Source organism: Embiotoca jacksoni, unplaced genomic scaffold (assembly GCF_022577435.1).
Source record: "Embiotoca jacksoni isolate LCO1_2020_lvr unplaced genomic scaffold, fEmbJac1.0.p SCAF_3, whole genome shotgun sequence".
Classification (NCBI taxonomy): Eukaryota; Metazoa; Chordata; class Actinopteri; family Embiotocidae; genus Embiotoca; species Embiotoca jacksoni.
In genome coordinates, this window is record NW_027185381.1 from 19,393,236 (window position 1) to 19,411,270 (window position 18,035).

Here is an 18,035-nt window from a genome sequence, read left to right on the forward strand (position 1 = left end):
TTTTTTACTTTTATCTGTGAGATGGCATTTCTTACTCTGTGCAAAACTGCAAATCAAATCTGAATTAAATAAAGCCACAAAATTCTGCACGGACTATGTTGTAGTCACATTAGGAAGGGAGCACTTCATAGCCAGATTTACAGTGATCAATAATTACAGTAACCAATATTTATTGCCGTAGATCTGGGCATAAGTAGTTTAACACAGACCTGGAAAAAAACTCTCAGCCTCTGCTTTAAACTTGTGGGGATATGCCTGCTGGTCCACAGACTGGAGCTGAGTGCCCACAGGGCAAACAGTGTGAACAGATTCCCCACAATGTGATAAAAAGCCTACCTGTGCTGCTCTCATGGAAACTAAGTAATGATTCACACTTTTTTCTACCAATAAAATATGACAAACTACAAGTATTATACCTCATTATCATGGGAGCCTGCTGTTTTCTGATTTTTAATCCTTCCACCTATTCATTTTCACATCTAAAGTGTGTGAAAATGCAGAATATTATACTACGAACCAATTCCAGGTTGGACTCAGCAGGTGGGGTCCAAATTAATCAACTAATTAATCACTAATTTCAAAATGCAAATCCTACTCTTTGCAACAAAGTCTCTGTGCAGCTGACAGAATGAAACCCTAAAGGATCAAATCAAACTATAAAAATACAATTTAAAGAAATAACATCTTGGCCATTACAAATAAAGACCAAAATATGTTTTTATTTTAGTAAGACACTGTACCTATATACTCTTATCAATCAACCATGAGTCAGTTAAATAATCAATCATACTAGCAAAGATCAAAATCAACCACATTTTATAGATGTTCATAATGTTGTTTAAAGCATATTTTATACTAAATTCAGCTGGTTGAAACAAAAATGTATAATATGTATAAAATGTATAATATAAATATAACCTAACCTAACCGAAACACTACTGGCATACAAATCAACTGTATGTAATTCTGTTTAGAAGTTAAAGATAACATGATCAAGCGTTTTATTAATGGATACTTGGGGATCACAGGAAAATCACTTACATTAAAGGAATTATTATTTAAAATTGCCACGGTATGGAATCATTTGACATAATATATTTTATTTTACTGAGGTATTAATTGGTTTACAACAAAATTTCAATTAAAGCACTTCAGGCAGTTTAGGACCCAACAGTGAAAAGCTAATTAAGGATGAGACCAAGTGCAGTAGTTATCAGCCACTTCCTAACAGATGTAAATTGTTTCTAAAACATGCAACAGTATGGTAGCATTGTGTTCCCTTTGCTCAGACACACAGGTTTAATCGTAAAAGGCAGATTTCTGAGCTTTGTGTAGGAGGGAGGTTAGGTAAGATTAAGATATTTTCATTTTTGAACCCTTCCACTGCTGTTCCTGCTTGTGTAAATACCAATGGATTCTTCCATAAAACCATATTGTGTCATTTAGACTTGGGTTTAAACAAACATGGTATGTGTTCAGTAGGGAGATTTAGAAATGATTGTAAATGGATTTACGTTAGTTACCTGACAGGCTATCTGTCTCCCACTGTTTCCATGCTAAGCTAATAGCCTTCTGGCTGTATCTCCTTATCAAACAGATATGAGAGTGGCATCAATCTTCTTATCTCACGCTCAGAAAGATAGCGAATAAACATATTTTTCCACTCTTTTAATCACATTTAAAACCAACGCAGTAACCAATCTTTTGGTAACTCAGTGGTAAAAACATTGATATATATAATACATGATATTCACTTTTTTAAAGTAAAAATGCCAAGTTTGTTACATTCCAACATTAGCATTCAGTTGGAGTCATATAGATAGTTCATTGTTCACTAACCCTCTTTTTGCTGTTTTTCTCTCTACCAACTCCTGAGTGAAATATCTGGCTCTTTTGCTGCTAAATGGTCCAGTGTGTGCACCAGCTTGTTGCGACCTTTGCCTGCCTGCTTTTTGAGGCAGAGGAGGTAGTGTACAGTGAGTTTTTAGAGCGTGCATTTGGAAATGACACTGATTAAAGTGGTAAGGTGACAAAACAAAAAAATTATCTGGGTTGACGTCATGCACACCGCTTTCAATTTGAAGCATTGTTAATGTAGAAATATAACTTAGCAGCTTGAAGTATTCGTAATTGGAACTTACAGTGTAATAATCAATGTTAATAACGAGGATAATACGTTCTTAAATAATAGTTATGATCACAGTCCTCTGTATGTGCATATAATATTACACTGTACTGTCATGTTATTGATGTACTGCAGCTTACACGTTGTGGTTTGCAGTGTCTTGTTTTAAATAACAGGCTGCTTTATTGATGTATTAATTAGAACATGGAGAAAAGCAGTTATTGATGGAAGAATGCTGTGTTGGTGGTCCATCTCAGAGGTGTTGGGGTTAGCAAACACAAGGGGCTGCCTCCTAGCTGTGGCAAAACCACATAATAATATAGCTATGTCACAACAACAAACTGGCCATGCACCCTTTGAAGTCTTCTTTGCCCGTCTTTCCCATCTCCAATCTTTCTTTCTCCCTCATGCAGCCTTCTCACACCCTCCGTATAAGAGCAGCTAATGCATGTAGGTTACTGTGAGAAGGAGCACCATCCATAGGCATCATAGTCAATAACTGTCAGGAAGCATGTTTCATCACCTCCGCTTTCTCATATCACATTTGTGTTGCTCACTCATCACATAACCTGAATTTCATCCCCAGCAGTACATGAGACAACAGTGTCACCTATGGGCGAAGGAGAGACCTACACCCCACCATGTCAAGTGCATTCAAGCTTCTGAACCCTGAACAGGTGAAAAGGTATATTTACACCATTCATGTCACGCTCAAGCCCTCTCACACATTTGCACCTTGAACATATCACTTGTGAGACATGTAGAACCTATGTTCTCCATGCTGAGTCCGTAATGCAGCCAGACTGATGCCAAGCAAATAGACATGGTGGGGTTCAAAAAAACAGGAGACGGAGGATTGTGAATAATTCATTTTTTTTCTGTTGCACTTCTCATTACTGTAATTGCACAGCTATTGTTCTTTGACAGGGAGGAAACGTAAAATTACAATTTAGGCAGTGAAATTGTCATTTGTAGCAGTAATTGACACTAATAAAATGATTTTTTTCTTCTTTCCCCATGGATCATATGCTAATCAAAATGTGAAGTATTAAAGATGACACTAACAGGCGTGATAAGCAGTTAATGAAAGAGGGGAGGCAAGTGGGACAGTAATAGACATACTGCAGCTAATAAGTTCCTGTTCATTAGAGCATAAAACTGTACCCTCCTCCTGTCTTGTCTGTTTCTTCTGACTGACAGCTTTGACAGCCTTTCCTGTCAAAGGGAAACTTTTGACCGCATCCTCAAATAAAGCATTCATATTTCACAGCACCACTAAGCAAGTTATACGCCTCTTTATAAATGGATCAGTAGTGTACTATTATTGGAGATTGACATAAGCCTCTACTTGACTCTGTTTAAAAATAGATGACACTGTCTATAATGCCAGCATTTTGATGACATTTTCTTGTGTCTGGGAGGATGTCTTCACCGCGTCTCACAATGTTGGTAGGCTGACTCACACAGAGTGGAGCTGATATGACAGATTTTGATCTCCCATTCTGTCGCTCTCTTTTGCTATTCCCCCCAGTGGACTTTTACATGTCGACCCACATCCACCCCCAAAAAAGCAGAACGAAGAGCCATGAAATGAAATGCCAAATACCAGGCTCTCCTTGTGACATGGCAAATGAAAACTGTGATAGAGAAGGAACAAAAAATAAAAAGCAGAGAAGCAAGCAAAACTGTTGGCCGTAATGACAAAAATTTTGACTTCTGTTCACTGCTGATGGTCGTATTAATTTTCACGCAATAAAATCTGGTCAGGCATTCACAGTGGGATGGCACCAAGCACAGCTTGGGTCCCAAATTACACCCTGGAGGCACTTTACCCTTTAAAAAGAGGATGGAAAGCTGCTGCAAAAGAAATCCAGAAAATAGCACCTGTGTTACAAATAGGCAGCAGACAGGCCACAGGGACGGCTAGAGGCAACTTATCTATAACCCATGCATGTAGGACAGTGTCAGGGAGTTGCAGGGAGATCAGGAGTGGTGGGTTTTACCATTAGGACTGTTGCGATCTGGCGTGTATGGGGAGATGAGGGAAACTCTCAGAGATAATCATGCTAACACTGAATTCCCTCATTACCTCTGAGGCTGAGCTGTGGGCAAGAGTCCAAGTCACACACACAGACACGCTCAGACAGAGTGAGCGGTTTCAAAGTGAGCTGAGTATGAACTGGAGCGCACAGAAATGTTGATCATAAGGATGTGTGGAATGAAGAAAGTATATTAATGTCAGTCTATTGGGATACTAAAATATGCACTTTGGTAGTGGCATGCATGTTCTAATCTAGTTTACTTGAGATGATTTGATTTTGAGACTTGGAAGTGACTGTGTATGATTACTTTACTTAACAGATCAATATTATATAAGACTAAATCAACTGAGTTTATTTGTTCAGCATCACCTCTTGTTTCCCTGCACACAACTCTGCTGAAGAAGCTCTGAGAGAAACCTGACATACTTTCCTCTTCAGCCTATTATACAATTCAACCCTGCTCAAAGTCACTTCAATTATCAACATGGTACTGTTAGTTCCTCTGGTCCCGAGAGGTATTGTAGTGGTACAATGCAACAGATCAGATTTAGATCTCAGATCAAAGATGTTACAATTTGCCCAAACCCTAATTGGCGTCAGGCAAAAATAGAATGTTTGAACTCCCTCTGATCGTTGTCAGTGTGGGGCAACAGCGGATGGCAAAGTTCACTGAAACTGCTTATTTGACACATTTGCTTCTGGAAGAATACTGGTTAATCTGCATAGTTTTCATTTGCCAATACATGCTCTGGCTTGACTGATGTGAATTTTTTTTTTAAAACAAAACAAACATATTTTGAGGAATTTCAAAAAAGTAATCACTTTAACATTTGCTGTCACACAGACTTGCAGTGCACAATGGCTGATTCAAACATAAACAAGACTCTTCCCAGTCTGAGTAATAGTTGTTGCACGGTCTCAGATCAGGATAACATGATATTTACAGAACTATCTGACACCCTCCTCAAAGACAGCGAGTCTTGTGAATGTTACAAAATGAAATACATACCAGACAGGAACATAGTTCTGCATTGGAACACTGGCAAAGATTTGGCACCTTGTAAAGCTACGTTTGTTTCTCCACGCCTGTCAATGTTGTATGATGCTCATTAGGAATTGTGTGACAAATTCCAAAGCTAATTGTCCTCTGCCGATCTTTACTCAGACACCTGTGGCTCACTGCATGTCGTTAGAGGGTTATTTTAAGAGCTGATCCAAGTTGGATGTGATTGCATCGTGGTGAGGTTATCTATAGGTCTGTGTTACATTTGAAACAAGCTCATCCTAAATGGAGATAATCACTCAGACAATGTGTGAATTTACTTTGCGATTTCACAGCTGAAAGGAGGCCACAGACAACGTAGAAGACATTTGTAACATCTGTAAATGTTTAACCTCGATGAAGCTAGTTCTCTTACAGTCTTTTCAGGTACACAGCTAATGTTTCTCTCCCATGCAGCTCTAGCAACTTTCAAAAAGCAAAAAGAACAAATTCTCTCAGGTCCTCCGACCTAAACTGTCAGCCCCTCGTTCATCGTGATGAAATAGGGAAAACAAATGTGCTACATAATAACACAGGGGGACATTTCTCTATTTTAGGCAACCATGTGAACAGTAACTTAAAATGATTTAACTTCCCTTTGTGGGCTTTCGAGTGTGTTTGGATCCATGCCTGTGAATATGTTTCCTCATAAGTGTGTGCTTTTCTGCTTGAGTGAGTGTGTGTTTTTGTGTTTGAGAGCGTGAAAGGAAACTGTGCCAACAGGGAATATGAAAGTTATGTCGAGTGTGTGTGTGGATCTTTTTTTATATCTCTCTGCGTGGGTGTGGATTATGCAAATACCTACCTGGTATGAGCCTGAGCAGGTAGCCAATTGGAGTGGGATAAGGAAGTTAGCAGGATAAAAGACCCACTGTGGTGAGGCAGCACCTGTAGTATCTACAACATCTGATAATTCATAGATTTGGAAAGCAAAAGGACTCGCCTTGTCCAGCCTTAAACACTGGTACGCTGCAGTATTGGAGTCTCCAGAAACTTTTTGGATCCTTAATGCCGTGTTGAGAGTGGATCTACGCAATACCTCTATCGGGTCTGGTTGGACATCTTTCTGCTGCTCTGGTAGGCTGCCATGCTGGTGCTGGGCAACCAGCAGTGCTTTTCAGAATGACTAAATGCAGTATAATTGAACTGAGGGTTGCTCTAATCAATGTGGGTCATTTCCTGCCCTCATTTGACCTGTTTTAGTGACGCCAGGGGTAATGTTAGATTATCTGTAGAGTTGTACAGAATAACATTTGTAATTTCTCATAACTGAACCTTGAATCGGGAAAAAAAACCTAAATAGACAAACTTGAATGAGTATATCACTTTTGTTGGGGAAATTTCAAAATCTCAAGAGCACATCTTTGATAAAACACTTTAAAAAAATGCTGCACAACCGCATTAAGTTTAACACAGTTGTCTGTACTACTCAGTCATTTTTCTGAGAAATTTCAGTCATTGAACGCTTCCCCTCACTCTATTTCCGCTGTTACAGAAAGCCTGCATATTTAATGCAATGGCACCAGTTTTAAATATAGATTAGTTTCAAAAGCAATATTCACAGTAGATAAGTAAAATATATGATAAAGCAAAAGTTAGAATTAAATCAGAAAGACCAGCTACTTACTTCGTTTCGATGCTACCATAAGGCTGTGACTAAAATGAAAGTGAAGTCTTGTCAACAGACTTGACACATTGCCCATATGAACTACTTCAGATAACTTGTCTGCTCACATACTGCAGTGGAGTGATTTTTCACAATGACTCAGCAAACATGTTATTGATCCATAACTGTGACTGTTTTCTTTAGTACTGCTAGATTATTGTTGCGCTGGCAGAAGATACTCTCTGCCTTGCTGATAAGATATGTGCTTGGCAGAAGTCGACAGCGAGGGTTAACACACAGCATGAGACGTTTGAGCACACTTGGAGGATTGTCAGCGAAGGAGCTGATCTACCTTGGCATGATGCCACGTGTCACCTATCTCCTGGGGAAATCTCATTCAGAGACCTTGACTGTAGGTTGTCATAAAACTGATTTCCAAGAAGATTCATTTGCCTGTCTGTGTGTCACAGATGTGTCAGCTTAGTAGCATAGTATTTACTGTTGAAATGTGTGCCACGGCTTGGTGTAATTTTGTTTATAGCCTACCTTAAAAGTCTGAGCAAAATCTTCCAGGTCAAGTATGGGTCACTGAGTAAAGAATACATTTTATTGTGGAGTCATTTAAAACAGGTTACTCATCATGGTGACCTTTGACATTTTGATTGTGATACATAGCTCAATAACATTTACAAGAGCAGTGCTCACAAACACCTTTTCATTACATGTATTATCTTAGACAGATGCAGATTTAAAGTACAGCGTATGTTTCAAAACAAAACAAGTCCAACTTAATAACATGAAAACAAAACCATCAAAGTAAATTGTGGGTCAGTAAATTATTTTAGCAGCACATATTAACTAACTGGAAAATATTCAGAATCCCTTTCCGTGTTACAGTAACATAAAACCAGGGAACCACGTGAGGTATGACTAAAGAAACAGTGTAGTGGCAGAAATTCTGACGAGCTCCATTTGCATGGCATGCAAATATATTCGTGGTAAGGTCTGACAGGTTTTTATTTACTTTTTTACTTGTATAGCACAGCAAACCCTTCAGCAGTCACTGCAGCTGTTGACCACAATTGTTCAGTGAGTTGATAATAAACACAATATTAACTCACCAGGAAATAAGATGCTTCAATTATGTAAAATCATTAGGCATGATAGGCGTGTTTCTGTGACTTAACTCATTTTGAGCACTTACTGAACTGAATACACGACAAGCAGTCCAAAACAAATGTGATTACAGAACTGACCAACAAATTAAATTGAAGTTTTACCCTCTGTAAACACAAATAATCCTCTATTAAAACATAAAACTGAACAGACCCATTCATTTGTGACTTGTATAATGCACAACCCATAAACTGTGGCGACATAGAATGACTTTGTGTCACAACTTTTTAGTGCCCTAAGATAGCTTATTAAGATAAACTTATTACATTTAATGAATCTACTTATTTATACATTCATTTAATGTAAGATTTCAGGCTTAGATGATTGGGCGACACCAGTGGTTACCACAGTAATAGCAAGAAGGGTGTAATAGTACAGAAAACACTCAGCTACTTTCCAGATGGTAGTCTGTGGTGACAGACACTTTGCATCTCCTGTGGCTGTGACATAATAACTGTTGAATGCTGCTAATGTGAAGCAGCAGCATATTCTGTTTGCATTATCAGTCACTTAATACAGCTTTGAAGGCGGCAATGAATATATTGTTTTCATGCAAACCTGTTGTGCATAGGAGGGCGATTTGAATCCAGGACTGGCCCCTAGCAACCAAAACTGCGATAAAAAGAGACAATTCCTGAATGGAAATATACTGAATAGCTATTGCGAAAAAAAAAAGAAATTATAAAAATATTATATATGATAACTTGTGTTAGCCCAGTATCATGCCAAACTATGTAATACACCATTCAGTCCACTACATGATATCATGTCAGTGCCACGTGTTGCCTCACCTAAGTGTGAAAAGTACCCGCGCGTAGAAGAAGGTGAAAGAGCGATAAAGTCTGCATGGGGATGAGGTGGTGGATGATAGGAAGGAACCAACACAGGACTTCTACCCAGACAACCAATGTTTGAGTCAGCGAGAAAGCAGAAGTTTGTGTGGATTTCCTTTAAGTAACATACGTAATTTGCGTAAACCACATGTAGCCCACCTTCTCAATTTAAATTATATTTCAGGGTCTTCATGCCATACCCTTTTGCATGGGAGGTGAATTGGAGAGGGTCTACGAAACTATATATTTTAGGATGTGTCTACAATAGCCCAATTTAACCGTATGACTCTGACTTGGTTACGCAGAAAGATGTACAGTAGGTAACAGTCGTTGCAAACCCCTGTGCACAGCGATTGTGTGATGAGAGGATGAAGATTTTTTTTTCCTCCATGTGTTTTACAGGAACTGAAGAGTCACCCAATTGTTGAGGTGTTTGAACCAACCAAAATAGAAGCCTCACCTTTAATGGCCGGATCTGGACACACAAGCACAAGTGTTTCTATGATCTCAACTGCTCCAACTACATAGTCATTGAATTCAAGTTTCAAGGACAGATAGCCGTCATGTGGATAGTCATCCACACCGAAGCACTAAATCTCTAGGCAATCAATAGGGGTCAAAGGCAGGTCCTTCAGACACGTTTCATAGATGGAGCAATAGAGTAGAGTAACTTGAGACCCATTATCATGTAATGCTTTGGCATAAATGCCCTCAAGTTGTACAGAGACAATAGAGCTAGTTCCAACCAAACCCTCTGGCAGATTAGCCCTTCCTTCCTGTAGCATGTCAAACTTTCTGGAACGTATCTTCTCCGGAGCGTCAGGCCGTTCCCATACTGAGCCCCTGGGAAGTTTCTTGCTGGCTGTTTTGTTATCAGGAGATGCTTGTTCACTTTTCTGAGGTTATCCGGGTCTTCACACTCTCTTGAAGTGACCGTCTTCCCCACATTTATAGCAAAAGACGTCAGCACGGTACTGGGATTTGGGAGATCTCTCCTTTCCACGTGCATATGAGTTTCCATTTGGTTTCTGGTTGTGACTTTGAGCTGCATGCTGTGGTGCACTTTCTGACGCAGCAACAGAGGTGGAAAGCAGGCATGCAACATCATTCTTAAGCCGTTGAAATCCTTTCCTGAGACTCTGTATTGCAGGATCTCTGTCTGGTGTGACAGATACTGGTGTAGGTCCTGGTGCTGGTTGTACTGGTACAACGGAGGCTGTAGAACACCCCACGCCAATAGCCAAAGAAGCAACCGTCTTTACACTTCGTCTTTCAAGGATCACCTCCTCTTACATCACGAAGCAGCTCAGTGAAGCTCGGAGGAGGCTTCAGTTTGTAAGTCATCCTTATGCGTAGGGCAGCGAGGTCATTGGACAGAGTGCGTCTTGCAACTTGTTCAATGCGTACTTGGTTCATGTCAGCCACTTCAACTCCACCTTTACGATGGACTGCATGCAATAGCTTGTCTAGTTTGAGTAAGTATGCAGACAGTTTCTCACCTTCTTGCTGGAATGTGTTATGGAACTTCACCATGAGGTCAGCTGCACTGTCTGTGGTTCCAAAAGCTGTCTCCAGGGCCTTAAGATATTCATTCACAGTGACATGAGGATTAGTGACTCTCAACCTCCAAACAATAGCTGCTGCTGGCCCTTTAAGACTCTCTGTTTCTTGATGACATTGGAACACTGCCACTTATCTAGCATGTGGGTGGTTTGTTCTGCCCAGGAGTCATACTCTTCTTCTCCATGCGGAGTGGGTTTGATACCAGAGAACAAGCGAGGTTTGCGATAGCCTAGACCGTCTGCAGGTGTGTCTTGGAATTTGTCAACTAGTGAGGAGATGGCATTAACAAGCTGTGTGAAGGTCTGGGGCGGTTATTGGAGCAGGAGTAGGGCTAAGCAAGCTTGTGACATCAGCTTTAGTTTCCCTTTCATTTGCTGTGAACGACAGTAGCTTGGACTGGAAACCTTCGTTTTCACCAGGTACATTAACTTTGAGTCTCACTGACATTAACTACCCAAGGTCCCAACCCATCTTCAGCTCCTCACTGTTCAGGTATGTCGACCTTGGTCATGTCATCAGTAGTTTCAACTAACACAAATTGGCTTTTACCAATGGGTTCCAAACACTGTCCTCTAATTTTACAACGACCAAATACTTTAACTCCGCTTTGTAAGATTTCTTTGTAAATAACCTCATCAGTTACTTCCAGAGAAACCTCACTAAGCACGATCGCTTTTCTTACATCAATACCTTTCTCTTCACACCATTTGAAAATCTGTTCTGACTCCATGTTACATTAGCTTCACACACATTACACAAAATACACATTCAAAACGTTTCAGTTGCTAGAGGTCAATGGGTACCTCATTTACCATTAGCTATACTTTTTACATAAATAAATTCACAGATATGAACAACAGTAGACAAAATCCTGGACGAGCCCCCACGTGTAGCCCACCTTCTCAATTAAAATTATAGTTCAGGGTCTTCATGCCATACCCCTTTGCATGGGAGGTGAATTGAATTGGAAAGGGTCTGCAAAACTATATATTTTAGGAATTGTTTACAATAGCCCAATTTAACTATATGCAGAGAGGCCTGGTTTTCTTAAGATACAGCGAAACTCTTACTGTGTGTTTAAAATGCCATGCATTCATATGTAGCCCAATTTTAGCCCTAAGTTTCCAAGTTGAAATAACATTACTTTAACACATGAATCTTTAAACTACACGCACTGAATGAAATAACAGTTAACATTTATTACCAAGCAATGTGGTGAATCACACCATTAAAGTGTCCTTGTGACCCACAGAAAATACAGGAAAAAAAACAAAAAACTAAATGATACTTCTTAAAGTATAAACTTGAAAGAATAACAATAATATAACACTTTTTTGTAACTTACATCTAAATATCTATTTTCACCCGTTTTTCCTCGGTCTCATCTGTTTCTCTTTCTCCACTTTGTGCTCTCCTTTCGTTTTGTCCCGCCACCTCTGAGAACCCGGTAGGTTACAAAAACATTCTCTCTGCTTGTCCTGATTGGCTAGCAACAAATTGACACCTGACCAACCAATATACATATGGTAAGGACACGAGAGGTTCGAGGGCAACTCTAAACCGTAGGACACTTCTGAACTTTCCAAACTATATCTTTCTGCTTATGAATTCAAATGCAAATGCATTGGTTTACAGAATTACCAAGAAACAACATGTAAACAAATTGGCAGGGTGCTGCACGCGTAACATACATTGGGTAACTCATACATAACATTACTTGCGTAAAATAACCCAATAATAATTATAATAATAATGTCAATTTTAACCCAAACTGGTATCTCTTCCTAAACCCAACTACATCATTTTTGGTGCTTAAACTTATGGCGATTTACTTTTCACGACTAAGCGAGGCAAGACGTGACACTTCCACAATATCCTCTAGTGGACTGAAGGGTGTATTACATACTTTGATGTGATGAAATGTATATACTTAATATATGCATTTTGGTGATGTTGAATAGTATATATATAAATATATATATTACTTGAAAGCATAAAGACTGTTTCATTTTCTTCTGTCCGTAGAGTAAATTACTCTTCTGCCTTCGCCGCTGGGCCATGGTACATTAGAGTGCTGAAGCTGCAGTATGAGTGTAACTTCATCCACCTCCCTGGACAGCCAGCTGACCACAGCCTGGGGCTCGAACTCCTACCCTGATGGTGATGATTATAACCCACACTAACACAATCATAATACTCTGTGCTCTTCAGGCATTATGTATGCAATCTTTCCTGACATAATTCAGTTAATTAAATTGTCTGAATAATATCCTAAAATGCCTCAGGAAAATATGCTAAAATGTTCCACTCAAGGATTTTGATTGCTCCCTATTAAACAATCCAATTCACTCACTGGTTATAAAATTGCAATGCAAAATGCAAATCATCCAATGACGAACAACTGATGTATTGCTTACCTGGTGAGCCCAGGGCTCTAAAACACAAGGCATGAATTAGGAATTCCCGGCAGAAATAGCTCAACAGCTCTTTGAGTAAACAACTCTGCAAATTAATTATTGACAAATACCTTCGCCAGTGAAATTCATGTTTCCATCATCAGAGTCTTTACATTAAGACAAGATTAATTCACTGATGCAAATGAACATATTTTCATAACCGCTAAGCTTTGATCTTTGCCCTCAGGTCCATTGGTCATGTCTGGTTACACAAGTCGCCTTTGGCCTCATGACTCTCCGCCTCAGTTCTGGAGCAAGTACCAGGTGTGGGAGTGGCTGCAGCAGGTCATGGACATGCACCAGATTGATGCCTCCAGCATTCCCTTCCAAAACTTTGACATGGACGGCCATCAGCTCTGCAGCCTGAGCTACCAGGACTTCATCCGTGCTGCCGGCAGTGTGGGACCCATTCTCTTCCACAGCATCGCAGAGCTCAAGTGGAGCGGTGCGTCTGAGAGTCTGAGAGAAGGGTTGTGGGGGCAAAGAAGAAAGATGATTAGTCTCAATAAAAGAGAAGCTGGGCAATTCGAGTCGTGTCTGCAACAGAGTCTTGATGAAGTGTTACTGAGACGGGATCACAGAACCGGTCAGGGGTCGCACTGCATGGTGCTGCAGCGAGGAGAAAGAGTGCTTAAAGCGAGGGAGATGATGGATTTGTTGTTTGCTCTTGCTAGACTGGGTCTCCTAACAAAGCAGAGAGGGGGTGTGAAGTTGAGAAACAAGCTGAGAATTGGCTCATCCACTGTTTTTTAATTGGAGTTTGTGATACTGGAGTTTTTAAGCCTGAGGCTAAAACGGTTTGATTTTTACTGTAACTACTGTCAGCAGAATGTGGCTTATTGTACAACATAAAATCATACAAATTCATATCCTAAATTCGTAACATTATGGGGTAAATGACATCAGCTCATCATATTTTATAAAGCATCTGAAGTTAAGAGCATTTCAAAACAAGAGTAGCGCCAGGAGACCTGGCACAACGGGTTTAACCTCCAGGTTACACAGGAATTTCAGGTAAATCAAACTTCAGAGACCAAACCTACAGCACAGTCCTGCTATTGTTGTTTTTTTTTGGCTGGAAGAAACCAGCTCAGTTTCATGTGACATGGTGTTACATTTTAATGCATCAAATATCTTTCTGAAAATGATTGTGAGGGTGTTATTACCACAAAATAACCTGAAGTGGTTATCTGAATTTAGAATGGTTTTCCCATGTTGTTTCCAATTCAATAGATTTTGCTGGTACTTTTCTGTTTCTCTACTTTATTCTGAAGACCAAAAAAAGAAATAAGAGTGTAGAAAATAGGTGAACTGATCTTCCACTCCTTTTACTGTCCGTTATCATGAAGGTAGTAAATGTTCTGGCTCTGTTTGCTCTGGAAGTAGAGCACCATCCTTCTGTTTTGGGTTATAAAATGATGTCTGAATATACCATAAAGCAATAGCTGACCTTATTTTCCCTTCATATCCCGTGACAGGGCAGTACCATATGGAAATAGGACAACTGGAACTCAAGCCTGAATGTAAGAGTCTCTCAGACAAGTTATTAAGTAAAAACAAATATGAATGCCAAAATGAATGCATTAGTCCATAGTTGTGTTATTTCTTAATAAACTCTGCTTCTGTTTACCTTTTTGTTTTCTTTTACAGTAGACTTCACCTGTCCATTTCCAGAGGTCAGCTATCCACCTGGAGGTATTGTATTTATGTATTTATTTATTTATTTATTTATTTATTTATTTATTTATACCAATCTATGTATTAGCACTAATATGCCTTCATTCAAATTTCATTCATCAAATAAAGGACTTAATGACTTGAATTCTTTATATCTCTGTTTACTTAGAAATCTATGATCCCTCAGTTTACTCCCTCGCACCTGTTGCCTCGCCAACACCTTCTAGTCCTGGTGAGGAATCTATATCCACACCTGCAACATAAATATTACAAAGGGAAAGAAAAGATTTACAAAATGGTCCAACAATACTTTAATGTCATTCTTTCAGATATCAAACGGTCCTTCAGTCGCCCTCATCAGGTCAAAAAACACAGTAAGTAAAAGAAACACGCTATCACGTTACTTTTTAGAATGTTAAACATTCTGATATGTTTACTGCAATTCACTTTTTCACCAAAAGACCCGAGGGGGACCCATTTGTGGGAGTTCATCAGGGACATTTTACTTCACCCTGAGCGAAACCCAGGGCTGATCAAGTGGGAGGATCGGACAGAGGGGGTTTTCCGCTTCCTGAAGTCAGACGCAGTGGCACAGTTATGGGGCAAGAAGAAGAATAACAGCAGCATGACCTATGAGAAACTAAGTCGTGCAATGAGGTACACCCGCACAGCTATCACACATGTAGGTACACAAATATAAAATCTCATGTTTGCATAGTGTAAATACATACCACACACTCACACCTACATTACATAGTGCCTAAATTAGAAGGTGTGGGGTAAAGTTTTCAACAAATTACTCTATCATTAAATTATTCATAGAATTGCTGCAGATTAAAAAAATTAATCCGACACATTTACAGGAGCTTTCCCTAGTTTGGCCAAGGCTAAAATCAAATATGCCATGAGGAAACATTTCACACTGTATTGTTCCCAATCCAATTTACTTAGAAAGCTTATAATGCACTTTCCAGTAAAAAGAGCCTACTGTAACAGCTAATAGATTCACTCTAATACACTTTAAAACACATATTCACCACTTCCCATCGCTGATTACCCAGAATGGACCCATTTTACTGAAATGGCCTTCTCCTCAGAAAATCTTCCAGGCTGAGTAGTCACAGCTTCACATTCAAATGAGCTAATCTAATAAACTTAATTTAATTGTGGTGCAATCCACTGGGAACTACAAAATGTGCCTGCAGGTGTTGTTAGTGTGACCACAAACCTGATTTTCTGTTTACTGTGGTGCCGCAGAAGAATTTGCAGCTTGATGGCATCACCAAATAGACTGGGGCTTCCAGTTATCGATAACAAAAGCAAAGGAATAACAACCAAAAGAAGTTTGCTTCAAACTCTTTCTTTCAGTATAATTATTTTGATTAAATACAAAATCGGTATAATTTTCACAGACATTTTAACTGCATTATTTGATACATTATTTTTCTGCAAGTTTAGAACATATTTTTTGAGGGAAAATGGTCATTCTAACAACAAAGAAACTGATGTCAAATTCTTACCTCCTGATAAAACACAGTGAGTTTGATGAAAGAATTACAATAACATTTAATGGAATTACTTTTTTAAATTAACCCTGAAGCACTGATGTCTTACGCCTCATACTTTCCTTCCAAATATGATTGAGTACGCACCACAGGATCACAGTACTGCAGTGAAAGCAGTAACTATAATCTGGTAGATTTACTTCACCAAAATCACAATTATATCAGAAAAGTCAGAAGAAATAAACACAGAAAATGTGTAAACATCGGAAACAGGTAAAATAGTATTAGCATAGGAGTTATATAAAGGACACTTTTAGTTTAAATATTTAAAGCAGTTATAGTGGCTGTTAAAATAAATGCATTGAAAGGGTTTGAAGATTAAGCACAACAATTAAAAGAGCTGAAATATATATATATATAAAGCTAGGAAGTAGTTGAATTGTCAGCATGTATGTAAACTGAAAGTAAATGGATCAACAGTTGAAGAGCAACGGTAAACTGTCAGCTGATTAATAGGAAGTGGCAGCACCTGAAATGTCAGTGAGTGTGTTGGCAATGAAAGCGGCCGACAGATAAGAGCTTGCAGCAGTTAAACTGTCAGTGGAAATGTAAAAGATGGAAGCGGTTGAAAATCACTGTGGATTACATTGAACTGGAGGAAAATACTTGCAGTAAAACATTTTCTGGGTCCCTCCTACTAAACTTAAAAGGTTCAAGTTTTAGAATTTCAAACATTTCTAGATGATCTGGAATTAATTCATTTTATTTGTCTGTTGCAGATATTACTACAAAAGAGAAATCCTAGAGCGAGTAGATGGACGCAGGCTGGTTTACAAGTTTGGGAGGAACGCAAGAGGATGGAAAGAGTCAGACAAGTGACAATGTCATTACTTTATCTTTTTTTGGTTGTTTTATGCAATTGTGTTGTTTTTATTGACTGTTTTTGATAATGTTATTTTTACACGTTCGTTTTTCTGCTGACTTTTTCTTTGAATTCATTTTTTTGTTGGGACACTGCAGATATTCTCTACTGTGCCTTATAGCAGTCAAACTGCACATGTTTACAATCTGGCTGAAGGAAAGGATAACAAAACTGCCAAATGAAGCTAACATATAACATAAGGAATTATGTTTTTCCTGGATTTTTTTTTTTTTCTGAATCAGATACTCTCTCCAAGTCCCAGAGGAGCACCATGTTGATATAGCATTCAAAACACATTTGACAAACAGGAGTATATTGAGTGGTTTGACATTGATACTGTGAAGTGTCCTTTGGGAAGGATGCTTAAACGCTGCAACAACAACAACAAAAAATAATAATAAAATGAAATGCCATAGGCACAAAGCAGCAACGAAGTACAGGAACACACTAACAAGTCATAGACTATAAATATTTACTGCACAATCTGTCTTACTTCATACTTTGCATTCACCGAGCTGTCAAGAAAGTGTGTAAGTTTGTTGATGTTACATACAAATAAAGCTTGTGATTTTTCAGAATTACATGTGTACAATTTGGGTGTATATCAAGAGAAGGACAATTCCTGAGATTTTTAATTGCTATGAAGGCGGATCAGTTCTATTAATGAGCAGTTTGGCTTCAGTCTAACATGTAAATTGCAGCCGATCTTGCCCAGACTTAAACAATATTGACTGTCAGCAGAGGGAGGTTTAGATCCACAGCTGTAAGGCTTGTTCCTACTAAATCTGTCTACAAATCCGACTTTGAAAAGCTATGCATATGGTCATTCTGAAATGACAGTCTGAAATGCCACACACTTAATTGTTTGACAGTGCGTGCCAACGCCGGCAAGCTGGTTTCTGTGGGCAGAAGACAAACGACTGGTCCATGATGGCCAGCAAGATAAAAGCAGTGTCAATAAAAGGCTCTCTTCTTCGGCCTATGTTCACAAGCAAATCCATATCTAATCTTCACTGATTTATCTGCCTTTCACAACCCTTCTTTACATAGTGTGGCATTGAGTGCCTCCACATTCTGTCATTATCTTT

The 18,035-nt window shown here is 39.0% G+C and overlaps 1 protein-coding gene across 3 annotated transcripts; it reads left to right on the forward strand.

The window, feature by feature from the left end:
• The first annotated feature begins 6,115 nt into the window (after positions 1 to 6,115).
• On the forward strand, positions 6,116 to 17,525 carry ehf (ets homologous factor). 3 transcript variants are annotated; one of them, XM_069163517.1, is made up of 9 exons: positions 6,116 to 6,286; positions 12,413 to 12,547; positions 13,031 to 13,288; positions 14,322 to 14,366; positions 14,494 to 14,538; positions 14,690 to 14,752; positions 14,850 to 14,894; positions 14,982 to 15,202; positions 16,805 to 17,525. In XM_069163517.1, exons 2-9 carry the CDS (start codon positions 12,475 to 12,477, stop codon positions 16,970 to 16,972), a joined length of 918 nt encoding a protein of 305 aa, XP_069019618.1. In that variant the 5' UTR covers positions 6,116 to 6,286; positions 12,413 to 12,474; the 3' UTR covers positions 16,973 to 17,525. The 3 variants fall into 3 exon arrangements, with proteins under 3 accessions (XP_069019618.1, XP_069019621.1, XP_069019620.1); XM_069163520.1 differs by having other exon boundaries at positions 14,982 to 15,177; positions 16,805 to 16,988; XM_069163519.1 differs by lacking the exon at positions 6,116 to 6,286 and adding an exon at positions 10,290 to 10,879.
• Positions 17,526 to 18,035: the final 510 nt, after the last annotated feature.